Below are 27858 nucleotides of genomic sequence, written 5' to 3' on the forward strand. Positions count from 1 at the left end.
GTAATTTACTCCTTCTCCTTCTGTTTGTATACAATGCATGCTACATGAGATGCATTTCGCATGAGTGGTGCAAAGACACAAAAATAATGATTTCACATGCTTTTTCACAAAAAAAGCATCTTTTCTTGTGGAAAGAAAATCACTTTCTTTCCACAAAAATTTCAAAGACTCCACAGGAAAATAGAAGTTTATTTCAAGCCTTTTAATACTTACTCAGTCCTACATTTGCTAGCCCTTTCTGTGCAATAAGGACAGTTTTTTACTTCCATTTATTTGTGTCTTTTCATAAGGCATATTCAACTGGTCAAAAAAGAGATACAAAAAGAGATCAGAATCCTATCACAAATACCTTACTTTCAAAGCCCAACTCCATGTTGCTAGCTGACAGCTAGGTGCATCCTTCTAAGAAGGTCAAAGCCAAAGCCATGCCAAGTCAGGAAATGCAGGGGAGACACCATCACTCTTCTCCTAGAGACCACGCAGTGGATGAAAACACCTTGTTTATGTACAATGTAAGTAACTGTATATTTCTTCACAAGCATTAAAATTTAGAAGTGAGACAGGCAGAACATTATTTTTCCATCAGACTCATCCAAAACATGGGCTGAAGGGTAGTACTTGGGAAATGGCAAGGATCTGTGAGCAGGTGAAACCTGACTTGCAGGAGCCTGTGCCTGTTTACTGACAGTTCTGGATGTCTCAGAAGGCTTGGCCTTTCCCAAAGCCTCTCCCTGTCCTAATGCTGATTCCAAGACCTTCAGGAAACTAGATGTTGAGATCTTTATGCTAACAGATATTTATTCTACCACCTTACGTGGTTGGAAACAGCTCAGGAGGCTAATTGCCTTCAATATTATGCATTTAGTGTCAGTCTCAAAATAAATCTAATCTAAAATACCATATCAACTGTTAAAGGTAGAAGCAGGCTAAAATAAATCAGGAACTGCCCAGTGATGCCTGCCAAGCAGCAGCTGATTGTCTCACAAAATGTCACATAATTTTTTCTGGATCACTGTAGCAAGCACTTAATTACTCTCACAAGAAGGATGGATTATTTTCAGGAGCCTAGAGATGTCAGGTCTATGCTGAGGAACTCATACAGAAAAAGGGGAAAGGCTCAAATTTGTTTTGTTATTTATTTGGTTCCAGTTGTGAACACAGCTTAATTTCGGGAAGTAGCTGTGATTTTTCCTGTGCTATTTTGTGTGATTTACTTTAGGACTAAATAAAGAAGAAAACAGTTCTCACTGTTCTGTTTGCTTCACTGCTTCCTTTGAGAATAATCAAGTTAAGAGCAAAAACAGTGGGTCAGGCTTAGACCAAAATAGGATAAATTATTTTTTCTTCAACTGTAAAGCAATTTATTATGAGAAACAGGCAGATTATAATATTTTAAAGTATTAATTTTCTTGCACTGCAGTGCTTCATTTTGTAAAATCTATGCTTTTTTCTTTTTATTATCAAACCAATTTGTTCAAACACACAGATTCTTATGAGACAGTTGTCTTTGGGGAAGAAAATCTCCTTTAAGGGATTCCTTGCTAATGCTGTAGTTCAATATCCCCGATGAGTTGTGGCACTCACACCCTTTGTGCCTTCTGGTACTTGGAACTCATGCTCAGATTTGCAGAGGTGCTCAGACTGTGCTGGAGAAGCTGCAGAATTGCTCCTCTCTGACCCCTTGTCTTGCTTTTTCATTTGCAAATTCTTGCTCCATTTACTGATTTACATTACCCAGAATTCTGCATGGTAATGCACGGGACACGTATAACATTTATATTTGAATATCGGGTCTAAATAAGAGCCTAAATAAGTGTTTAAAGGGTGTTTCTCAGTTTTCATCCAGATCTTCTGAATGGTTCAGCATGGAATAGTTTTCCAGTCATAAGACTGACAAAGTGAGTCACAGCCCTTAAAAGCCAAGGACATTTCTTCCAACTAGCATAACCTAATGTTCACTGAAATGTATGATTCTGGTTTTGATGACAGACTAGTCTCTCTTGCTGCACTGCATTTATTCTGTTCATACAGGCTCTGTGCAGGTAAATGCACACTCTTCACTTCAGTACATGAATAGTGTCTTACTGAATGATTTACCTGGAAAATAGTGGCATGCTCTGGTTATAAAATTGTTTCAGGCTCACAAAAAAACTATGCTTTCTCATTTATCCCTCTGGGTTCTTTAAGGCACACTTTAAACAGGTTCTTAGCAATCTTTCCAAAGCATCAGGAGAAATAAGTTAGAGGTGTTACAGAACAGAGGAAGAGGTTAGACTATTGCAGACAGGACAATTTCAGTCCCACTTTGTATTTTCTTTGTTTGGTCAGGAGGTATGTTTGAATTGAACTGCAGAAAGGAGGTTGGAAGAAACATTTTGTCTGCCCAGGAGGAGAACATGGTCTTTCAAAGCAGTAGTGTAAGAGAGGGAAACAAGCCTTAAGTGTGGCCTTGTCAGTGAGTTGATTTGAACAAAGATGGGATACAAAAATAGGAATGTCCAAAATTCTATCCATCTGGAGTGCTGTTCTCCCTCTCTCAGGACAATTCTAGAATCCAGAGCAAAGTGCAGTGCAGGGAAACATAACAGACAGCCCTGGAGTGGCCAGAGGAAAAGCCCAGCCTGCAGAATGGAGGGTCAGTCTCTCTGAACATCAAATATTGTGGTTTCACAGGAACATATCAAGTGCTTCCCTCAAAAGCTCGGTAACTCTGAGTTGGTTTTTTGTTGTTGTTTTTATTGGGTCATTTATGGGGGTTGTGTTTTTTTGGAGTTTTTTGTTTGTTTGTTTATTTCTTTGTCTACTTGAGATCCTCTGTCTTTAACTTGTAACTCGGTATCTGTGGTGTCAAGGGAGACCTGGGAAGTGATACCATTTGTTACGCTGCTTCAAGCCTAAAGCAAGCACAACATTCAGCCAATGACTTGGGCTGTCTATAATTACAGTCTCTCTAATCTAGGCAGATAGTCCTGTAGGGGCAAAATCACATAAAGCATCCCTGAAATAAATGTTAGTGAGAGATTGTTCAAGGAAACTCCAGGGCTTTCTATTCATTTCCACAGGCATACTCACTTCTACATAATAGGGGTAAACTGACTTCTTTAAGAGAATATTTGTTTGGTACTACTGATAAATCAGTCCACTGGGATAGATAACACCTGAAGTCTTCCCTTTCTCAAAATATGTTCACAGCTTCTTCTCTTTGTTATTCTTATCAAATCAGCTCATTTCTTCTCATTCATATGTCTTTTTAAGATGCTGGATAAATACTCCTGGTCACCAGCTCAATCTAATTTGCAATGAGTCAAATACAGAGTTTCGTTTTCATGCAGCACCGGCCTGCAACATTCTCATTGATACTGACCTTTAACCTCATACTCTTCAGCAGTCTCTCATTGCCTGCTCTTTATTCTTTTGTTCTTCTTTTTCAAAGGAATTATAGTGTATTTCTCCTTTCATCCTCTTCACCAACAGTCCTACAAGTGCATTATATTTTCTCCCATCAGTCTTTTAACATGGCTGCATAATTTTCCATTTGATCCATATTTTATAAATTCCAAAACCTGATGAAAATTAATGCCAAAAATCACAGTGCCTTCCTCAGAAATCTTCTCAGACTGGACTGTTACTGTGTAGCCACCTTGTGCAATGAAGCTGTCAGACTCACTTTGAACTACTCAAAGACTCTGAAGCCTTGATCTGTTCAGGGACACTGGTTGCAAATTGCCCCATTAATCTTCCTATCAGAATCAGCTCTGGAACGTAACTACAAACTGTTCTATAAGACCTAAAAATTGCATTTGCAATTTTTGCAAGCTTTGATTTCTTCTTTAATTTAACTATATTTATTACCTTGCAAGTAATAATCCTGTGTAATAATTAGGTTATGTGTGACCCAGAATATCAGAGATACTTCTGCAGGTCATGGTTGGATAGGTACCTCTTGAGTGACAGTGATACTATGGAGATAGTTTTACTTTTCTTTTCATGAAAAAAGAGAAATATTGTTCTCCAATCGATCATTTAATTTCCATATGGGCAGAGAAGAGGAGCCCTAATAGCACAAGGAGGAATAGTGCTTTGGCACTAATCCTTAAATGTTTAGGTTCCCCATTCAAATTGTAGGTGCACAGTGACACCTTCTGGAAGCTTGTAATGAGCGTCCCTGAGCCACTTCCTCCATCGTCTGGAAACTCGGAGTTTTTGTATGCAGAAGCAAATCTTTTTCTCATCAGCATTTTGACCAGAGGCTTCCTTACAGGATTTATCATGTCGCTGGCACATACACTAACAGACCATGGTCGTGATGGAAGAGATTTTTCTTTTTGAATCAAGCCTGACCTGTAAGGGTTTTCAGTTATTCCAAATAATTCAAAGGTTTATGGGGGAAAAAAATAGGGGATAGAATTAGAGACATACGCTAACCTCGTGGTTTAAAACAAAATGTAGTTGGCATTATATTTTTAATGTCATATATCAAGTGAGAGGATCAGAGAATATTGTGAAGATTCAATTTGCCAAACATGACAAATTAAATGAATGACAGAATTTCTTAATGCATTTGCACTTTAGCAAAGATTTCATTTTTGTGTGTCACATTGCAGTTTCTAATTAGACCTTCTCTGCCCAAGTCACCACATTCCTTTGTAGTCTGTAAATCTGCCAGAAACTCTGCATCACCAAGGATTTTAAGCACGAGTTGGGCCACAGAGCAGGCCAAGGGTTGTCCAAGGGCTCACAAACCCCACAGAGCCCGCACCCATCAGCTTGATTGGGCCAGAATGGGGAGTACAACCATCACTGAGCTAACTCTGATGCTCTGAAAGGAAGCATTCAGTGCCAAATCAGTATTACTGGAGAACATATCCTTAGCTCTAATATTGAATTCCATCTCAAATGTTATTTCTCTTTAAGTTTCCTCTGCCTTAGAAGTAATAAAGATGTGATATGTAGGAGTAGAAAAGAAACAGAGCTGTGAGTGGAGACAGCAGAGGCTTCCTGCAGCTCTGGAGCAGACACTGACTGATATAAATACTGAAGCTAAGGGTTTTGTCAGAACATACATATGGGACTGGACAACCCTGAGAAAATAAATCACCCTAGAAAATGACCTTACAGTGATGAAATAATTATCAAAGCACTAAGCAGAACCACCAACTGCAAAAAATTTTGCGTGCACTGAGATCTAAATCATGTCTAACCATTCTGATAACGTTTCAAGCCCTAATGTAATGCAATCATAGGTTTTAGCATCAGATCTTGAGGAAATCTAATCCTCCAGAAAAAGGCTAAGAGACACCCTGTGACTGCATGGATGACATGACAATGGGACTTCCACACTTTGGCTTACACAAAATAAATTCTACTGATTAATTAATACACCACTATCAGTGTTGATGAAAACTTAATCCTAACAGGCATCCCTCCATGTAGGACAATTTAGTTAATGCTCTGTGGGACCATACCACTCAATGGTTGGTCTTACATGTTTGAAGATGCCAGTTTATTCTTCCTCCCATCAACTTAGAATCTATATTTCCTACTTGAAACCAACTACTGATAGATCCATAAAGAAAAGTGGCTTACACCTGTAAGAAATTGATGTTGAAAAAACAAAAATATTTAAAAGTTCAGCTGCCTCCCATAATATCACTGGTATTATGTTCACTTCAAAATATGGTTATTTAAATGCATCTTTTATTTTATTTTTCTTTTTACATTTTTAGTTTTTATTAAGGGGTAAGGGAAAGCAAATACTAGAATACTGCTGATACTGAAAATTGAAGTTCAGCTGAAATCCCTGGAAACTCATTCTCCTTCTGAAAATATCTCCTTTCCCCAAAAAGCCTATCAGATCAAAATGATTTGTAACAAGTGCACTTTAATGTCAATGAAAAAGGTAAAAAATGGCTTCTTATTCTCTGTTTGAATTGCTCCCTAATTCACTATGAATCAGCTCCATTCAATGGTCTAGAAACTCCCTTTTTAACAATTTAAGGGGGCAGGAAACACTGAAATAGACTAGAACACAAAAGCTGCCATAGAAATGTGTATGACCTCTCCTTGGGCAGGGAGCAGAAGTTCAGGTATGAGACCAGCAATCAGCCCTCACACCTTAAAGGCAAACAGGCCCCAAAAAAGCTGATATGTGCATTATATCACCCATTAATGTGTGACTGCAAGAATGTTGGAATACAATGTTATTAAAAATACAGATATATGTTCCGTATTATCTTTCTTATCACCTCTCCTGAACAGTAAGAACAAATTAAAAAGGTGCCATACAAGTTTTCATTTAAAAAATAAAATAAATAAGAACAATAACAGATTTCTTCATTTCCTCAAAGGCAAATTAGGAAAACATGCTAACTGGACAATTTTGCAGAAAGAGGGAGGGTGGAATCTAAGAAACATCCAAAGGGACAATATTAAATAGCAAAGGAACCCTCATATAAAGCCATCCCTTTCTGATTTAGAATAAAAAAAAAAACTACTGTATGCTGGATAGAATTTCCTCCTAGAAGTTTACCAAGAGCTTATGAGTCTAATGTGAAGTATTCAGGAAAGTCAAGTAAAGGGTGGAGGTGGGTTTTCTAATGCCTGATATACTGGTAGATAATACCACTATTGAAAGCAGATCTCCTGATCTATTACTTACCATGTATGTTACAGAAAAAAATGTGCCACTGTATGGGATAGTTATATTAAATTTATAGCTCACATGTAAGGTCTCAATTTCCCATAACTTTTTTTTTGAAACAGAAATAAGTTCAAGGTCAAATGCTTCTGAGCCTTGCTAGATTGACATTTTGCTTTCCCTCTGCCCCAGTGAAGTTGAATTAATCTGAACAAAGTAGAGCAGTAGAGGGGACCAAGAGTAAGGTCACAGAGGCACATGCAGAGCAAGCTGCTCTGATGACTGAGGGAATTTTCTTTCATGAGAAATGCATGCTCACATTCCTTTAGAGAGAGAAAGGTTTCCAGTCTGTGTCTCTCAGCTCTCTCAACTCTAAACCCCATTTCATCAAAGTCCAAGCCCTTGTTTATGCAGTTCTGTCTCATGCAGCTGGACATCAGCCTGCATCCATCATTCTCAGGGAAAGAAGAAGATGACTACATTAACAATTTTGTGAGGACTTTATGCCTCCAAACCATTCAGCTGTTTCAGGATGTGGTTGTGTACACACGCAGTGATGCAGAGGTACCTGCCTACAGACTGAGACAGAGTTGCCTACAAACCCCAATCACTGGAAGATAGTTAGCTTAGGTGGCTTTGTTTATCTAACACCATTTATGCTAGGGAGCATAAATACATCTATGCTAGGGAGCATAAATACAATATTTTTATACAGTACTACCCACCATCACTATGCATCATGAATTTTGAAAAAAAAAAAAAAAATATAACCTTCTTTAAATGTTAGCTAGAACCATAGTATGGTTCGGATTGGAAGGGACCCTAAAGATCACGTCATTCCAAACCCCCTGCTATTGGCAGGAACAACAGATCATGACTCTCCTAAGACCAATGGAAAGGATGATGGAACAAGAACATACCTTCCAAAGGGGTTACATTCTGCCAGCATTTTAAACCTGAACTTGATCAAGCATTCCTGCTAAGATTTAGGGTGCCACCCGGGACCATAGTCTAGAGAGGTCTTAGAGGATTCACATTTACTCACCAGTCTGAGAAATGACTGCCTGTCTTGACAGAGTGACCAAGAGCTGAATTCAAAGGCCAGTGGTGTTAACAGGTGTTTTGAGCTTGGTCTCAAGCCACATAAACAACCACCTCAGTACACTTACTGAGACTTTGTTCCCTTTTCTCTGCCAAAGAGTGAGGCAGTGTCATTTAATCCTACTTGTCAAACCTATAATATCTCCATTGGTCCTGTCTGGGCCTTGGCAATTGTAGTTTGGCACAGATTCAACATCAGTTCTATGCTTTCTGCCACAACCAAAATGGCAGAGATTTGCAGAAGGGTTCCTTGCCACTGGGCAGGAAGAATATTGAGTGGGGTTCTGGGGTGGGAATCAACCTTTCTATTTTTTCTGCTCTCCTGGGAACGTTGTCCACTTTCTGCCGTAGTTTACCTCTCCAAACAGACTAGGGGAACTCTCTGCTGCTAAGCAACAGCAAGCTCTCCTTCTGTGTAGGAATGGCAGCTTTCCCTGCTGGTTTCAGCTCTAACGAGCACCTTCCCTGGCATCAATGGCATCACAGTCATGTTCTCCCATTGCTGTAGCAGTGCTTTGGCCTTCAAGGGCAAGGTCACTTTACCTTGACGCCCGCAGATCAGAGCAGGCCCGCCGAGCTCCCCGGCCACGGCGGGAGGCGGCGGGGCAGGTTCAGGACCCTGGACAGTTCCAGCGGCAATGGCTCTATTCCGCTCCCCGCCGCAGCAGCTCCGTCAGTCGCCTGCGGTTGGCTTTTCGGGTGGGGATTTTTTGGGAGGTGCTCTTTGGGGGTAGGTTGTAAGTGGCCAAATTTGTTCCCGTGCTCCTCTGCCACTATGGACAGCCCCGAATCCCAGTGGGCACAGGCTGGGTGGGAGAGCTGTCCTCCGGCCCGCACTTGAAGGACCGGCTTAGGAAAGTTAAAAAGACTGAGTGTACATGGGGGGAAGGGGGTGTGCGAGGGCAGCAGGGTGTGGGTTCATAGCTGCGAGCACTCCAACCCTCATCTTAGCACTGTGGGGCTCTGCTGGGTGTGCTGGGCCCCCGCCTGCCCCCTCGGTGATGCTCACTTTGTGTTTCTCTCTCTTTCTCTCTCTCTCTTCCCGCCCCGTCCCTCCGCTCCCACACCTCCCCCGCTCGCCGCAGACTCCGAGGCCTGCCAGGTCCCTCGCCTCGCTGTCAGCTCTGCTCTCCAGCCCCTTCCTGCGGCCGCAGCTCCCTGCCCGCCGGCCTTGCCCGCGCTTCGTCTCGGCGCCCCGTCGAGACGCCCCGGAGCCCCGCTTCTGTCCCGCGGGCTTGGCGGCGCTGCTGGCCGGGAGCGGGGCGCCCGCCCGCTGCCCGCTCGCCGCCCTGCTGCGGGGTCGCTGGGCTGAGCCGCCGCCGGCCCCCGCCCCGGCCCCGCCGCCGCCCAGCCGCCTCCCCCCGGAGCGCCGGAGATGCCCGGCGTGCCACGGAGCCGCGCCGCCGCAGCCCCGCGCTGCCCCCGAGCCTCCTGGCGCCGTGAGTACCGCTCCTGGGGCCGCGTCCACCCCTTCCTCCTCCTCCTCCTGCTCCCCACGCCAGGGAAGCCGCTGTCCGCCCACGTGCCCTCAGCCGGCAGCGGCGTGGGAGTCTCGGGGGCGCAGGGCGAGCTCCCGCGGCAAAACCCCCGGGCGCCAGAGCGAAGCCCGCTGGTTCCGTCTGCCATCCCCAGTGCCCCCGGGTCCGCTGGCTCCAGCAAGGCGGCTTCTGCGGCCGCCCTGCTCCGCACCCGGAGTGCGGGCGGGAAGGGAACAGCCCCGACGGCAACCGGGTGCCTAGCTCCGGGAGCCGGGAACGCGCAGAGCGTTCACGCACCGGATCAGTCTTGGTTTCACGGGAAGTCAGTTTCGGTCTGCCCGGGAACGGCGGAGGTACTAGCAAGCCGCAGTCGTCCCGTTAACCCTTGTCCCGGCAGACCCCGGCCCGGGGGGTGGAGGCGGCAGATCATTATCGGTGAGAGAATCCCCTAAACGTGGCGATGTTCCCAAGGGCACCTCCGAGGAGCAGGGTGAGCGCCCAGCCCGGTGGCCCCCGGCACACGCCTTGCACGGAGCGCGGCTGCCGCAGCCGTGTCACACCTGCCCCGCGGAACGGGAGAGCGAGCTCCAGAGAGCCCGGCGGCTGCGAGCCCTGCGCCGCTGGAAAGCAGGAGTCGGCTAGGGGAGGGAAGACGTGTATCTTAACACGTAGTTACTTAAAATGCGAGCATGTTCCAGCGCCGGGTTGACAAGCCTGGCTCTCCTCTAAGGCATCTGTGAGCACTGAAGCACCAGCACCGAGCCCCACGGCGGCACCGCCGCCTCTCCAAGCCCTTCCCAGTCCCTCCCATCAGCGCACACACACGCACACACACACACACTCTCCGCTCACACGCTCTCACTCCGGTCTCTCCGGTATTTCTCCCTGCGGCGTCTGTCCCATGGCTTCCCCCGCGCCCTCCCCAGTCCGCCGCCGCGGTGCGGGCGCTCCTGTGTTTAATCCCGTTGCAAACCGGCCCTGAGCCGTAGCAGCCCCCGGTGTTCGCCTCGCTAGGCGCGACCCGGCGGCAGCCCACCCCGTCGGGCAGTGCCGGGGCGTGGAGCGCGGACTGCCGGCCTCGCTCCCTCCGTCTCCAGCCACGGCGAGCGAACCCACCCGCGGCCGCACCGAGACGAGCCCGCGGGGGCCGAGCGCATGCGTGGGTCTGGCGAGCCACCGTTCCCGGTCGCCCAGCCCGCCGGGACCGGAGGGGAAGCGTGGGAGGACGCCCGGCCGGGCCCCGCTGCCGACACCGTAAGTAGCGCTCGGTCCCGCTCGGCGGCAGCCGGGCACGGCATCCCGAGCTCCGCCGGCAGCCGCGACCCCTGTGCCCCAGCTGGAGCCGCCCCGGGTGCAGCGGGACGGGACGGGACGGGACGGGACGGGACGGGACGGGACGTGCTGCTCTGCCGGCGGTGGCCCCCGCGGCCGGGGCAGGACAGCGGCTGTGGCCGCCCTCCCCGGGAGGAACGGCAGGGACTCGGCGCAAAAGGCGTTTCCCCCGGTCTCCCGGAGGGTCGGGAGCTGCAAACCGGGCTCTCACCGCCACGTCCTTCCCCAGGGGCTCCTAGCGCAGAGCTCGGGCACCTGAGCTCTGACCTCGGTTCCGGGAGTGGGGTCAGGATTCCTCCCTGGGGCAGGATCACACCCCGGGCCGCGCCACCTCCGTGGCCCAGCGCAGGTAACACCTCGGCTCGGCCCCCGCCACGCGCTCAGGGGCCCTTCTGCCTCGTCTCACGAAGATGAGGCAGCATCCGTGCCCCCGCCCCACCGTGAAGGGGGTCCCGTGGTGCGTCTGTTCTCAGAGCCCGGGGCTCCCCTGCCAAGTTAGAGAGATAAGCAGCAACAGGCGAGTGTTTCCGTAGAGAGACTTCCAGTACCAGCCTGCCTCATCAAGCATCCTTAGAGAAGAGAAAGAGCTCTTCCTGAGCTCTGTCATTAGGTAATGTCAGTGGGTAAGAAAAAGCAGGTAACGAAAATTGGACACAAATACAGAAAGTGAAATAAGATTATCCTTGTATACTCCAATAAGAACCTACAGTAATTTAATAGTGGTGTAATTTACTTTATGCAACCATTCCATTATTTCATTTTTTCTGTAGAAAAACGTAAAATGAAAACTTTTCATATGGCACTTGTCGCTATGATGTAATGGTAAGGAGTCTCCTTGTACCTCTGTTGCACAAACAGAATGTCAGCATCGAATCCAGTGCTCTGCAGAACTGTGGGGCTGTGGAGGTAGCTACACCACTGCTGTGTTACAAGACCAGAAGCAATAAACACCAGTTCGACTAAAAAGAGCACCGGAATCATTATCCGCTAGGAGATTCATAGTTGTGGTTCCTAAAATTAGAAACACCATGTTAAAATTAGGAGTGTCTCTCTAAACTCAGAGCCAACTGAATGTAAAACTATCACTGTGTTTTATAATATGCTCAAAGGTGAGAGAACAGTTACTTTATTTCCCCTTTAATTTTTTTATCTACTCCTCAAATCAATACTTACTTTGATATCTTTACTCTAGGTCCCAAATACTTAATCATGGAAGCATCACCTAAGCTGTTACACACCTCTCTACCTGTTGCTTAGAACAGACTGAGTAGTGATGTCTGAGAACTGAGCTTAAAGTACCGGGGAGGAGTTTTCAGAGTGTAGGGTGCTTGTGACTCTTGGAGCTCAGGTCAAATGTTGGTGAACTTGAAGCATTTAAACAACCATCAGTACTCAATCACTTACAGAAATTCATCCCATCTTCTTGTCACTAAGAGAAGTGACAAAGGGCACAGCAAGTCTTGGAAGTGCTCTGGAGATCTCCTGGCTTCCAGAAGTAAGAGGATTCTTAGCTAGAGGTTCATTACTCCTCACTTGCTGTTTTCAAAACTTGTCAAAGCCAGGTGAAGCAAAGAAGCCCAGAAAGTATCATGGCCAAAGTGAATGTGTACTAAGCCAAATTCTGATCTTCCTTCAGCATTAAATTGACTTTGGTACTACTCCTCCTGGCTGACACTGCAGGCTGGCACTACAGGCGAGCTCACCAGGCAGAGGGTTGCTATCACAGTGCCTGCCCTGCAGAGCAGCCTGATGCCAGCGTAGTACAATCAGAAGTGAATCGCGACAATCGGAATCAATAGGAAACAGTGTGTGAATCACCGCTTAATGCACTCCAGGGTGAGTCATCCCGATTCAAACCAGCTTTCGGACCAGTACAAGTCAGTCAGCTTCTCACACAGTTCAATGTGAGTCAGATCTCAGCACCGAGTACAATGTGAAATGAGTCACTGACTAATACAGCGCCATGTGCCTCCAGTACCCGGTGCGAGTTGTCAGAGCTTCTGTGTGATATGAGTCACTTCATAGTACAGTAAAACAGGCTTTTTGGAGGCCATTCATAATTAAGCACAATGCAACCAAGCACTCAGGAGGAGATAATGGGAGTGAGCAGAGTAAACTGCTACATGCACCAGATTCATTGCATAGTAGAGAGGCTTGTAAAATGTTAGGAGGAATAATTTCTTAAATGTTATTGTTTCTTAAAACAAGCTTCATAAAAATAACTAGGAGCAGGTACTTTCTCTGACATCAGAGCCAGCAAAAACAGGGTTGAAGCAGTGGTAAAAATCCCAGTATTGGAGAAGTCTGTGGGGTTTTATGTTGGTTTTTCTTCTAAGAGAGTTGATCAGTCAGTGTGACTGACATGCATCCACTGAGGCCGACCCCAGCTGCCACGGAAGACAAGGCAAGGGATGCTGACAGCTTGTGCTGTGCAGAGGAGAAGATCCTGACATTGATTTAACTTAATTGCAGTTTGCAGTGACCTAGTTTGTGAAGGACTCAGCATGGGATGAAGTTATATCCATACTTACATTCATACTGCCCCACTGTCATAGCATGCACTTAATCAGCTGGACAGAAACAACATATTATTTTGTTGCTTTTTCTATGCAACTGGTAAAGAATTCTTTCATGTCTTTCCCTTATTACAGGAGAAATAATGACAGTAACCCTGCTTATTACATGTTAGAGTAACATTTTCAATGAAGTCTCTTGTGATAAAATCCAAACTAAACAAATTCTTTATCCAGAGGAGATATAGGGCATCTCTCTAAAAAACAAACAAACAAACAAAAACAAACAAAACCCACACAAAAATCCCACTGAAGCCCCAAGTAACTAGGTTTCTAACAGAAAAGTCAGATTTTACTCAGAGAAAGACTTTAATGCAGGAAGTTTTTGCAGAGAGTGGCCTTGTGGTGGCCAACTGGGCAGAACTGAATACCAAAGAAAGAGGAGCAGAAGACATCTAAGGCATTAGTAGAAAAATACCTGTGACAGGTGACATGATCAAGGCTCCATTTACCTCTTACTAGGTGAGTGTCATACCCTTTCAGCCATTCCTTTCAAAATGTAAAGCAATGCTTTAAGCTGGATAGAAGAACTCAGCTCCTCTGAGCTGCTGCTCCTCTGGAAAAATAAATTAAGTAAAACAAGCAAAGGTATTCAGTTTCTGGACATTTGACATGAAAGTGTCCCACAGCTGTTAGTTACAGGATAACACTTCCACTTGTAACTTCATCCACTGAAGCCTTTAACAGGCTTGGGCACAGCAGTGACATAAAAAGCTGGTTTATTCCATGTGCTGCCATTCTCCTTTCTGTCTTGCAGTCACAAACTCTCAACCATTTCAGCCACCCCACTACAATATGCCAAATCTCCAGTAAAAAAAGATAACTTTCGAGGAGCTCTTACTCTTAACCTACTGAGTGGGCAATCTGACAACTATGCCTAAAGCATGTGCATATGTGTGGGCGAGTTCATTAACATACATTAGAATTCTTTTCTGTCTAAAATAGCACACTGCTTGATGCAGAAAGCCTGCCTGTCACATTTGTCAATGAAAAGGAAGAAGCACGAGCATCAAGTTTCCTGTTCCTATTTCAGCTGACAATGAACTGCCACAGGCTTCAGTGGGAGTTTGTTGCAGCCCCAAATATATCGGAATTGTTAAAAAATAGATGTAGAGATTTATTTGGAACTTGACCCCAGTTGCAAGCCTCTTATGACATTAGTAGATAAGAACAGAATCTCTTCCAACTCACTGGTTATCATTACTGGGAGGATTCAAAATCAAAGCAGCAACTGTGAGAGCTACATAACCTCACCTAAAGCTTGCTGACACCAAGAGGTGGCTTTCATTGCTTTAGTGGAGTTTGACCAGGCCTGAGTATTTACTGAAGAGTAACTGGACTATATGATCCACATCTGTGCCCTCACTCCAGTGGCTGTCAGCTAGTGCTCCAGCACAGGGCTTCCCAGGCTGTGGAGTTACTGGGAAAGCAACATGCTGTGGCCATGCAAATCAGCCCTGAGAACAAGCTAAAGGCTTGCACACCTGCCTGATTGTAATGTGCTGGTTTATTCCATGTGCTGCCACTCCAAGGAGGTTTATTCCATGTGCTGCCACAACCAAGGAGGAAATCTTACGTCTCAGTAATTAAGTTTAAGTAATAGAATCTTTGCACTCTGAGCTGAAAACATGTCATTGTGTTTTAGCATAAAGTGGGGATAGAAGTATAAAGTTTTATCTACGATCTTCTGCATATTCCTGGGTTTGGGGCTTTTTTTTTTTATTTGGTTGAGGTTTTATTTTGTTTTTTAAATTGACATTTGTGGCTTAGATTTTAAATATTCCTCCTTTGGGAATGTAATTTTCTTGGTAGCCCACCTTTCTGCTGAGAAATCAGCAAATACTATAAATGTTACAACTAAGCCAAATATCACTTGAGGTGTTTTTAACCAGGGAAATAATTTTCACTCCTGACCTTTACACTGCTTTGTGTTTATAAGGTTACATGGAGAAATGCTTCATAATCTGAATGTCAGATAGGTATGCTTTGGAGTGGAAAAGTTATGACAAACATTCTTATCTCACCACCTCAGCATTACTCTTAAGGCATACAGTGGTTTTGCCACTATTGTCAAAAGTAGCATCTCTGATGCTTGCCTAAATCCTTGGACTATTTTTTTTTTAATTACTTATTAGCACTCAATAATATGAGCCCATACTTTTTTATATGATTCATAGATACTGTCTAGCAGGATAAGAAGCAAGAATATGTGCCATTAATTTTCCTTTATTTTTGTTTCATTGCTCTTTAGGGACAATTTTATAATGGACTAAATTTGTTATCATTACCTAGAGAAGGACATCTCTTTCCTTGGGAGATCCAAAAACTCTGCACCTAGGCATCTGCAGAGATGCTACATTAGATTGACTTGAAACAATGAACCAACTGGAGACAAGCTGATCACCTCAACACCTACTCCCCATTCTCATTTAAGTTTTTGAGTAATTGGCACTCTCCAGGTGGAATTTGTATGGTTCTGTGGATTTCTCCAAGCAGGACCCACTGCCTGAACAACTTTCTTGATGTTCCAGTGTGCTGATTAATATCCAGGGTGGAGGATATCCAGAAACTCCAAAGCTACAAAATCAACCCAATTCTGCACAAACTGCAAGTAGTCAGAGGAGACTTGTAAGTGGCCAGTCACTTCCATAGTCAGAAGAAACTTCCTGCAGATGCAAAAATTATCATGCAGTGTTGTAGGTTGGGTTGGGCAGCTTTTCGACTGCTTGAGGTCGAAGCAGGTACCGCCCCAATGCAGGATAGACTCGTGTACACAATTTAGGAAGGTAGAAGATGTTTTGTAGCTCCAGACAATCCCAGGGATGGATTATGTGTGTGCTGGAGCAGTCACAAGGCACACGAGACAGCTACATGTAGGATCTGAGCAGTAATGCAGGTCCCAGAGACTCATGAGATCCAGCCAACACCACACTATGAGGACCTGTGCAACAAAAATTGTTTCATGCTGTCTTCAGTTGGGGGGCTCAGTGAAAACCTCTTGCCATCTAGACACTGACACTGACTGTCCCATTCAAGGATTTGGTTCCTCACAGTGACTCAATATTAGCAAAATTAGACCCTACTGACTATTCATGTTATACTCAGCAACTGGCTGAAACCATACCCAGTTTGAGTATAATCAGAGCATGAGATGGTAGGGGTTGAAGTCCTTTGGTTAAAGGTGTCTTACATCATTCCATCAGCAGCCTAAAACATTTTTTGATTCCTCAGAAAACTTGTACAGGATAGCAGTCTATCTCCAATTTTCTAATCCTCTGTGTTTTCTTCTCTAACCCATTTTCAACCCATGGCACATTGCTGCTCCAGATGGTGGGGACAGAGAAGGCAGACTCCAGTTCTCAAAGTGCAGAGAACATCCAGTACAGAGGGTTCTCATATAATTTTTTCATTCCCATAGCACCTTCAGAGAGGTCTGGAAATCTAATGTCCCAAAGTAACAGCTGTAAAATAACATGAATAGAAGACCTTTTCACTATGAGGTCTAAAAACATCTTTTTGCCCTGAAGGAGACTGAAGTCTACTGAAGGCAAAATAATAACCACCTCAATTCCCATAGATCCACGAATCAATCAAACAATTGCTTAAATTGTTGCTAATGGGGCTGCACTCTAAAGGAGCAAGGAATGTTGTTAATTGCTACAAATAATATTCACTGGATTAATTGATAAATCTACTACCCATTCCTGCACAGCACAACACAAAGCAGCAACTGCCTGGCAAGGCTCATTACACAGCTCTGGTGGTTGCGGCAAGAAGCGGCAAAGTGTGATGGAAAACTTCTATGTCCTACAGTGAAATTCTGGATATATTAGAAGCAGCAGAAAGATACCTACATTCACAAAATAAGGCTCTTCTGAAGTTAGGTAAACAGTGCTGAGATAGATTACTTATTGCTTGTTCTGTGTACCTGACCAGCCTGACATGGTTTTGTCCTATGGGACTTAATACTATGTGCACCAAAAGAATTTCTACAACTCTGTAATAACCTGCACCACTGCTCAGCTCTCTACCTTGCCATCCTATAACATGGGCCCTGGATCATATTTAGCCCAGGCAAAATCATTATTAATATGAATTAGAGATATGAATGTGTGAACGTAAATTATCTCAGAAGTAAGAGTGGATGTATTAGGCTATATAAACAGCACATGTCTGAATCCAAGTTACATTTTTCTAATCAATAATAATATTTTACTGTCCAAAGAAGCCTGAAATATTGTTAGATATATGATCCTTCCAAAAAATGTTTTATATGCTATCACTCTCTAATTGAAATGTGAAATGCTCCATTTAAAAAAATATAGGTATCTGGAAGGAAATTAACACTTATTCATTCCATTCATGTGAATCTGAAGCTGACAGGAAGAAATCTGAAACTACAAATGCATTCTACATTTCAGTTATCCTTTCACATTTTGAAACAAGAAAGGTTGGGGAGGGGCAGTTGGAAGCTATGTTATTTTTTCTGATTTTCTATTTCTGGTCATTTAGGCATTGCTTGTCAGATTGAGCCTTCAGAGTTTTAAAATGGGTTGTAGTTTCTATCTATATTGTTGTTCTTGTCTTTTATTCCCCCTGCTACACAGGTGCATCTTCTGCTACCGTGTGATGCATTTGTCTCTTGGGAGAGTGGGTGGTTCTCACAAATACAAAACCTATTAAGCTCTACAAAACAGAAATAAATTCTACATTGGAAGAAACCACGGCAGCCAAAATGCAGTAAAATGTAGTGCTGCACTCTGCTAAAACAACATTCTTTCTTCTCCTGACACTTCTGTCGAGTCCATGACACCATCCGTACATTCCCCCTCAAGTTAAAACAATAGCATTTCCTAAACCTGGATGAACACTTTAGAAAGGAAAGCAACTTTTAACCCCCAAGTATTTATCTCATTAGATTCAAGTCTGATATTATAGATTAAAAAAACCCTCAAAATCGGTAGCAGCTAATTTTAATTCCCTTACAATTGTCATGGCCTCAAAAGAAGGTTTAACAAACTGAAAAACCTACACACAAAGGGATCTTGTGACACAGGAGGATGACTAGCTATGTATCCAAAAATCAAATACAAATGAAATTAAGAAAGCTATACTCATCTTTGTACAAGCTAGCATTTCATCTCTCAAAGACATCTGTCACATATGGCACAACTTTCAGCATAACAGAGAGAGCACTATTAAGTGCTGTAGAGCAAATGTGAAGCTCAGAGATAGGTCAGAAATGAACAGGGACTTCAAAGGGACTTGTCATTTCATCAACACCACTTATCTGCACACTCTGCAAAATGCAGTCTCCAAAAAGGCTTTGTACAACTGTGCAAAAAACCAACCTTTGCATCCACCAAAAATTGTTTCATGCTGTCTTCAGTTGGGGACCTCAGTGGAAACCATGTAATTGTTACCATCTAGTTTTGTGTTTCCTCCTCACCTTCACAGAAGCACAGAGAAAAAAATTTTTAAAAACTGTGGCAGTCAGACCTTCAATGGAGAAATGAGCATTGGCCCTTCCCCCATTGCTACAAAGGGAACCAGCAGGTTTGAGACATCCTCAATACTCACCAAAGGCCAGATTTTCAGGAGAGCTCAGGTGTCTCACTCAAGCATTGTGAAGCGTGTGCATTGACTAATCAGGTGAAAGAAAGAAAAAAAAAGAAAAAAAAGAGGCCCTAACTACTTCTATTCTGTACCATTTTCTTTAGGATGGCCTTGAAGTCAAAACCTCAGGAAACCCTTTTCAACTCCTAGGCTGATACACCTCTGTGCCAAGAGCTCTAGCTCTCCAAGACCCCTCACTTGTACCTTTTGTTCTCTGCCTCACCATTCCCTCCTCATTGTATTCCCATGCACGTGAAGAATTCATTAGCCCTTTGCCTTCCATCACAGCACTTAAATGAGTGAATCTTCCAAAGGATTCAACACCTCAGAACTTCCATGGGGGAAAATCAGCGATTTAAGTTTTCAGTTCCCTTGAGGTTGTGGCCTTCAGCACTTCTGGGTAAGACTTTTAAAGCAAACAAAAAAGGAAAAAAGAGAGAGATGTTTCTTACTTCCCCCTTCCTTTGTTGCTTGCAGCCCATGGGATCAGAGAGGACGGAGATACGCAAACGGCAGATGGCTACGACCCCAGAGACCCCAGGTGCTGCACAGGCTCAGCTCAGCACAGGAAATCGAGGGTCCAATGCCTGCTGCTTTTGTTGGTGCTGTTGCTGCAGCTGCTCATGGTAACCCCTCTCACTCAAGCCTCTAGGGAAGAGAATAGCAGGGAAGGGACACATGGCTTCTGCACAGGACAACATAAACCAAAGAAAATACTTGTATAATTCTGCAGATCTGGGACACAAAGAGATAGCTGTGCTCTACTACTAGACACATCCCTCTACTCTTTCCCCTGCCATTGAAACAACAGATTTTAAAAGAAGTATCTGTATAGTATCTCTATTGCTCTTTTTTTTTTTTGTCAACACTGTGTAATGTCTGTTTTGTGCTGGACAGGGTCTCCTCAGCACTGAGCTTCCCCAAGGCTCCCACTAAAAACTGAAAGCAATACCAGAATATGTCAGATCTTTATTTTTAGATTTAGGCCTTGACAAGCAGCACAGAAGGTGTTAAATGGGGTTAGGAGAAGGTGGAAGAATTTGTAGGTCAGAAAATGAATTAGCAGGTGCCCAGCGCACTTCTTTTCCCCTGAAGGTAACTGGATCTGTTGTCATTAATTAGTATTGCAACTCATGGCACCTGCTACTCATATGAAGATAATCATTGGGACCAGAAACTTTAAACATTGTGGGTATTTGCTGAGGGTGAAGAGCTAAGCAGAAAAAAAAATCAGAAAAACTCCCATTACAAAAGTCTCACTTATATTAAGGAAGAAAATTTATCAGTCAAAGCAAAAGAGAAGGAATCACTTGATTCCTTAAATTAACAATGTGTTCACTTTCATACCAGCTCCTCCAGATCCAAGTGATTTCATTCTAAACTGAAATAAATCTTCCCATACTCAAAAGCCCTGAATCTGTTTAGGGCAAAGTGCTACTTAATGGGTGAGAGTAGAACTTGCATTCAAATAAACAAAAAGTCTTAAACAGCCATAGAGTTCAGCCAACTGAACTGGCAGCAAGTGGAATGCTTCTTAGAAATTCACTATCCACCACATAAACAATGCAGAGCAAGCAAACCTGGCACTGAGGAGATGGGAAGTGGTCATAAATAACCTTACAGCCTGGGCTAGGAATCTATTCCACTAGGTGCTGTTTTGCAATAGCATCTTGTGCTAAATGCTTTGGAGAACGCCATTAGAAGGCAAGGGAAGAGCAGACTGATCATTTCCTTGCTATTGGTCTTCAGCTCATCAGAAGCCAAGACACACAATGCAAATAGTGAATATTTTGCAAGGACAAAATGCTGCTTGGAGGCTTGGGGTTTTTTGTGAGATGTCAAGACTCTGGCTCTGATCCTACCAAGCTTTTCAGCAGGTGCTTAGAGGTAAACTAAGGTAGAATTTAGAGAGAGACATTAACACTCTGCCTGTACAGGATCAGTTTGCTATCTATTGCATCTATATTAAAGCATCCCATACAAATTCCAATGCCATTTCAACAGCTGTTCAGTGCAAGTGGCTCAGTCCAGAGCTGCATTACACAAAAATTATTTTCCATTAAAGGAAAAAATAAGACACATTTATCTACTAAGTCATGGTATATAAAATTTGCATTTTACCTTTTAAATTGTTGATAAAGTGCTTTGTTTTTGTCATTTTACCTGATATTTTCCAGGATGCTCATTTTCTGTGTATCTCACTATTCAAACAATTCAAAGAAAGCACTTTACTCAATAGAGTTTGTGAAAGTACCCAAATTTCATGATGCTTAAAATTCCTATTTGCATTTCAGAATCATCTGGGAAACCAATACAGGCTCAGAAACAGAGTAGCTTGTTTCGGCTTTAAAATAATTTCTGATTTAAAAAAAAAAAAAAAAAAACAATTGTTTTCTAGTAGCAAGAAATGCAAAACAAACCAAAATTAAGCTATTTATGTTCCCCATTCATAGACCATTTCCTCAAAATAGGCTAAGCTCTTGGAACAGAAAGATTATGAATAGGAATAAAAATAACAGTCTCCATGAGTCATGCTGCTGAGCTGCTGAACATCCAATATTCAGCATATTCTTAATAGTAGATTTAGAATGAACTGAAATGAGTCTCTCAGCTGGATGCTCAGAGCCTGTGCTCATTCCTACAGTCAAACCCAAGCCTCCAGCCTGTTACTCTTCCAGATCCTGAGAGAATACACTATTGCACTAGTCTCTTTATTGTTTACTTGTACATTTCTAGGGAAAGAGCCTGCCTGTAAGTAATTTTCTGAAGCATGTTCTCTTAGGGAAGCTTTTGTTATTTCTTTGGTCTTTTTCCTTTTCTGTGCATTTTCCTTTGAAGAGTATTCCTTTCTATTGGATCTGTTGGTTCCCCTCAATCCAAAAATAGCTCTGACAAGAGTATCACTTCCTGTCTGTGTGTGAGGAATACATATGACTCTACATATTGAAAAAAGGCCAGAACCACTGGTAAAAATGGTACTAAAGGCTTTGGACCCATATAACCTAACAGAAAAAAGAACTAGCATTACTAATTACTTCTCTTTTTTTTTTTTTTTGGAAAGATAAGTTGAGATAGTTCATTGGTTTGAACATATGGTTCAGATATTGCCGAAAAAAAGTGTTTGCAGTATCTGCTCTCCATCTTAGTTATACAAAAGCTTTCCTATGTCTTCAACACATGGACTGCCGTGGCAAAGAGAAAAGCAAGTCTCTGCAGATTATGGACTAACAGTAGACAAAGGTGGAGAAGGAGATGCCCAGTAAATAATAAGGCAGCAAATAAGACTTGGCCAAGAGTTTAGAATGCAAAACAGTCAGGAAAATCCACTGGTTTAACAAAAAAATCTTCCTAGAGATAAATGAGATTTTCAGGGATTAAGGCAGCAAAACTTAGAACATTAGCATGAAAGAAATGTAAGGTACAAATGTAGAAATTAAGTTTGGTATTTCCCTAGAAGTTATAGTGACTGTGTTGCCTTGTTTCAGCTGGAGGGCCCGTTTCATATAAATACCAGGCAATATAAAATATAAAAAACACTGTGACCTTTTCTTCTTGACATATTTTAAGCAGCTTTACAGATTACATGACAGCATGTATGTATGTACATGCATTTCTCACTAAGCTACTATAGCCTGGATGAACTGGAATGTAGTCCCCACTCCCTAAAAAAATATTTTCATTTTCAAATCCAGTTTCAAATGAAAATGAATCATCTACAACTACAAAATATTTTTTTTTTAAACTAGAGCTAACTTAACATTTAATGAAAGAAGCAGGAGTTCACAGCTACCCTTCCACAGGACATCAAAAACTGTCAGTGATCACTAGTGATTGCAGCAAATTTTGTTTTTGTAATGCTACAAACAAGTCTTACCATTCAGATGTACTCAAAATTATATTCAGCAATGACAGATCTGCTCTTTGTGCTCCAAACCTCACATTTTGATGCATGTATTAGCAATTTTCTAAGATGCAATCAATCACCACACAATCTGGCTCCATCTACATCTGAACTCTGAAAGATGCTTACCCTTCCAACATCACATACAGAAGTCTTTAGCTCACTTAAATCTTGTGTCCTGCTTCTGAACTCTGGCTTCCCTGTGACATGGTATCACCAGTCCAAACCAGAGTCTTGGCTCTCATCACAGTCGAGAAATAAATGCAAACAAATCCAAACCCACCTACCTTGAAACCTAACTCACATAAAACCAGTGCATCAGGTCCAGCTTAAGTAAATGCATTGCACTGAGCATACACAGTACAAAAACCAATGGAGAATAGATTTGGTATGTGACAAAGGGTATGCATGTATACATATACATTCCATACACACTTGTGTGTATATATATAGAGAACTGGACCGGACAATCCTTATGGGTCCCTTCAACTTGAGATATTTTATGGAACTATGCTCCTTCTGTAAAAAATCTTTATTATACAATATTAAACAGCATTCAGCTACACTCAAGGTTTATACAATTGTAAAAATAAGGTCAGAATGTAACTGTGGGTAATGTGCCTATCATTAGCTTCTGTCCTTTTAGAATTATTTTTTTAGTATAGAAGGAAAAGCATCTGGTGTATGTTCAGTCTTTTTCTCTAAAAAGTTGACTAAAACTTTGCTTGCTACTTTGCAGTCTTACTGTTAGAAATCAAGAAGAAGAGAGAGCAAGGAGAACATCTCATGAACTCCAAGCAGAGGGTATTCCAAACTGTGAGGAAAGGTATGGTCTTTATTAAGTGTTCTGTCAAGCTAAAATGAAACAAACCCAACAAACCATACTAAGTAATTATAATGGTTTACCTGAAATATGAAAATAACTATTATCTACTTGTCATTTACACCCAATTTGCAAGTCACTTGTTTTTTATCTTCTAATGAACCAAAGGTCTGATCTATAATATTTTCCTTCATTTATATGCAGCACATAAGCACATCCCCACTCCCATTACAAATTAAAACCAGCATTGTAAACTGTCTCCCTTTTTCCTGAAATAATTTTAAAATACACCCTGTTCCCACCAAGCAAGTATGCAATGGGCTTAACTGGCAGTGCTCAGCCTTACAAAAATAATAAACTGGAGCTTAAATCCTCCCAAAAATCTGGCAACAGTTTCTTCAGAAATGCTCAGGCAGGTAAAAGCACCTGCAAAATGGTAAGATACAAATGGTAACATACAGTGGTAACAAAATGGTAAGGTGGGTACCTTTCAAAGTGTTTGAATCATCGCTTCTTTATATGTATTTTCATTCACTTTTAAACCATATTTTAACAAGGAATATTAGGGATAGAAAAAATGTTTAGCTGTTGCTAGTACTTCTTTGTTGCAATTACTCTGAGCAGTAAACTGCAATTTCTGCATCAAAGCAGAGGCAATCACCTGCATCAGAGCTTTTGATAAGCAGACTTTCAAAAAATATCTTATAAATGTGTTTGCACAAGTTTGCACTTGGGTAGTTCCAGTGAGGAATCAGAACCCCATGAACCTTACAATTTTGTTCCATTGTGATGGCAGATGCCTCCTGCCAGCTGCAAACAGCTTGAGTAACAATCGTTCATTTCTCTCCTTTTGCTCTTCTTCCTCCTTAAGCCCTGCTCCCACTCTCGAAGAAGTAAATGCCTGGGCTCAATCATTTGACAAGTTGATGCTTACTCCAGCTGGCAGAAATGCTTTTCGTGAATTTCTGCGAACAGAATTCAGTGAGGAAAACATGCTTTTCTGGATGGCCTGTGAGGAACTCAAACAAGAATCCAACAAAAGTGTCATTGAAGAAAAAGCAAGACTAATTTATGAAGATTATATTTCTATCCTTTCTCCAAAGGAGGTATATTGCTTTCCCTAATACATTCTTTGATGTTTCTTTGCACAGTTAGTTCTAACATGTTTAAAGCTACAGCAATACTCAGGGAGAACTTCCCATCTCTCTCCCCTCCCCCCCCCCCCCCCCATTCCACTGCCATCAAGTAGATATTTAGGGGAAGAAGGCACCCACCATTGAGGTGAGATGGTCAAAACTGCTTTCACTGGTTGTAAGGAAGCTCCTCCTGTGCTACCCTGGCACGATGTGGAATTTTTAGTTTGAGGCACAAATATATGGCTGATCACATTATCCTTGCCTAACTCAATTTTTATTTGTTGGACAAATCAATTCCTTTTCTCGTTACACTCGAAAGAGGGTGTATACATTTCTCCAAAAGCACACTAATCACAGATAAACTGTTATTTTCAAAGTACAAATTTCTCAAAGAGCAGCTGGAAAATATGGCATAGAACACAATGACTTCCCCAAAAGTTTCAAAACTACTTGTCACTTTGCTGTTAGCAAATATGTCAAGTTTCAAAGATACCTCAGTACAGTTTGAATATAATCCTGCCAAGCAGGCTAGAATTTTAAACCTTTCAACAGCCTTGCTAAATTGCAATTTAATTTTTTTTGGTGCCAGCTATACTTAAAAAAATGCTGTTTTAAATCTACCCAGTCTGTTCCTGCAATACTAATATCTCTCTACAAACAATAGAGACTTGCAGAAAAAAGAAAAAATTACATTGTTGTATGGAATCATTATATAGCCCTACCTGTGGTTCACATCAACTCACTCTGCTTTTTAACAGCAATTTGATTAAGAAACAGCTTCCCATGTTACATTGTCCACCTGCGTCATACTCTAAACTCAGTCTCTTTACAACAGCACTAACTCTCCAGGAAATGAACTGTCACAAAAAATTATAAATGCTCTCTACTACAGAGCAGGAAGTTGGTCTGGAAATAACCCATCGGTCTCAGTAATAATGGGATTTCAGACAGCCTAGTTCAAATAAGGTACCTCAGTGAGGACATTACCCATACTCAAGATATTACTCCATTCAAATTTTGACAGAATCATTTTTTGCATAAGTTTATTTAATAATTTTTACAGTCTTGGAGGACACCAGCTGAAATCTTAAAAAAGATGGCATTTTCAACCAGTGAAACAAAACTAAGACCCCACCTGTACTATTCACCACTATTATTTACATGACTTTCTATTTTAATACGCAGGTCAGTCTGGACTCCAGAGTAAGAGAAGTTATTAACCGAAATATGCTGGAACCCTCACAACACACCTTTGATGATGCACAGCTTCAAATTTATACCTTAATGCACAGAGACTCTTACCCACGGTTTATGAACTCTGCTATTTATAAGGACTTGCTTCAGTCCTTGTCTGAAAAACCCATTGAAGCATAGAATTTTTTCTTAAATGTATTTATTTTAAAACAGATGGTACTCTGCGCTACAGAAATCCACAGGGAATTTAGAATTAATCAGATATTTACCTGAAAATAACTCAGGCAAGTTTTACTACAGACTGAATAATTTAAATCCGCACAAAGCTTTGACACAATCAGCTAAATACAGTTTCTGATTAAATTCAGTATTACTTTCCAAAAGGAAATGAAGAGAATGAAGAAGAAACGTTTAAAAAATGCAGTATTTTTTCAAACATAGCAGACAATCAGACACAAAGCGATTACAACGTATGTCTGAGGTACAAATACCAACTGAGCATGAAAATAAAACTGATTTTTAAGTGGAGTGTTAGAATTTTCTTGAAAACCAAACCAGTTGCCCCATCCACACTGTGACCAAAGTAAAAATATTACTGTCAATACTGTGCTACTCTAGGCAGTGCCATCACAGCTGGCATAGGTACACTCCACTTGTTTTGGTATATTTAATGCATACATGGTGCACTAATGGAAATTGGCATGGCAATCTCAAGTTTATGAAAGTTACTAGTTGAAATAATGCTGCTTATAAAAAAAAAAAACTTTTGCTGAAGAATTGTTATTTTAGTATTAGAATCTGCTGAAAGCATTAAGTTCCCTTTGTTAATGTTCATAAAGTTAAATAATTTATTTCAGAGGAAGACAAGTCTGGGCATTCAAATTCCAAAATAAAGCACAAGAATTCTCACATTTTTTCTCTTCCCTCAGTAGGTGTTTGTAAAACCCTTCACTATTTGCTCCCAAGAGAATGACAGTTTCAACCAGCTTGGATTTGTAAATACTAAATTCTCCCACTCCCTGACAGATCTTGTAAGGTTTCCATTACAGATATACACACAATTTACTTAATAAAAACAGGAAGATGGAACTTGTGTTCTGATGCTATTTCAGACTATCCAACAGCACCAGCTCTCTCCAGTTATAAACCATCTTCATTTACAGTATACCCAAGGCATTACACTTAATTCCTGGTCATATCTCAAAATCAGTAATCATGGGAAATACTAGGAAGAAAGTAATTTGAATCCACATTAACTATCTGTAGATCTGTTACTCTAATGTCTTCTTTCTTTTAAATTACAAGATTCACTACAATTCCACTACACTAAACTCTGGAGTTTATAGTGGATTTCCACTGAATTGTATTTTTTTCCTGTGTATTTATTTAAATGAGCCAAATGACACGTATAGGTTGGGAAAAGACATATGAGAAAGACACAAAAAAATACCCCTAGAAGGGAGAACCACAGACATAGTTCAGTGATGTGTACTGTAGCCTTTCCAAAACCTACTCTTTGCCTAATTCCAGCACTATGGAAAATACAAAATGGGAACTTTCTCTAAAAAAAAATGAAATGGGAAGAACAAAACAGAATTTAAGAGATCAATTTAATTGTTTACTCAGTGCACTTGGCAGATGTTGTGCCCTTACTGCATTTGCATTTTGAAGCACATAATGATTTGATTTTTTCAGTACATAGCACCAGAGAAGAAAGAGCTGGTACATGGTAATTCATCAATGCTATGGGCTGGTTCAAGCCAGGCTGGATGGGGCACTGGGCAACCTGGGCTAATGGGAAGTGTTCCTGCCAGTGGGGTTGGTACTAGATTAAGGTACCTTCCAACCCAAATAATTTATGATTCTATGACCAGTTTTCATCATCTCCTTCCAACTATTCAACATGTTAGCACAAAAAAAGTAAACAAAAAACAAACAAACAAACAAAAACAACAAAAAAAAAACCAAACTAGAGAGAGCAAAGCAAAGTGCTTTTGCCCACTGTAGCATAGTGCTAGGTGACAAAGTTAAGAGGAAATCCTTCCATATGCCACTAAAGACACAGTT

At 42.0% G+C, this 27858-nt stretch overlaps 1 protein-coding gene across 4 annotated transcripts in view; it reads left to right on the forward strand.

Moving 5' to 3' along the window:
- Nucleotides 1-26105, forward strand: part of RGS20 (regulator of G protein signaling 20) — a 33675-nt gene extending 7570 nt beyond the window's left edge. The window contains exons 1-5 of one of the 4 annotated variants that reach the window (XM_053941872.1): nt 9095-9177; nt 19215-19363; nt 23378-23464; nt 24333-24567; nt 25783-26105. In XM_053941872.1, the coding sequence (XP_053797847.1) occupies nt 19218-19363; nt 23378-23464; nt 24333-24567; nt 25783-25971 (657 nt within the window). In that variant the 5' untranslated portion in view covers nt 9095-9177; nt 19215-19217 and the 3' untranslated portion in view covers nt 25972-26105. Of the gene's footprint in view, nt 1-9094; nt 9178-10295; nt 10471-18435; nt 19364-23377; nt 23465-24332; nt 24568-25782 lie in introns of those variants that run through there. The other 3 variants (XM_053941866.1, XM_053941859.1, XM_053941851.1) reach the window with 3 other exon arrangements.
- Nucleotides 26106-27858: the final 1753 nt, after the last annotated feature.

This window comes from Vidua chalybeata, chromosome 1 (assembly GCF_026979565.1).
Source record: "Vidua chalybeata isolate OUT-0048 chromosome 1, bVidCha1 merged haplotype, whole genome shotgun sequence".
NCBI classification, from domain to species: domain Eukaryota; kingdom Metazoa; phylum Chordata; class Aves; order Passeriformes; family Viduidae; genus Vidua; species Vidua chalybeata.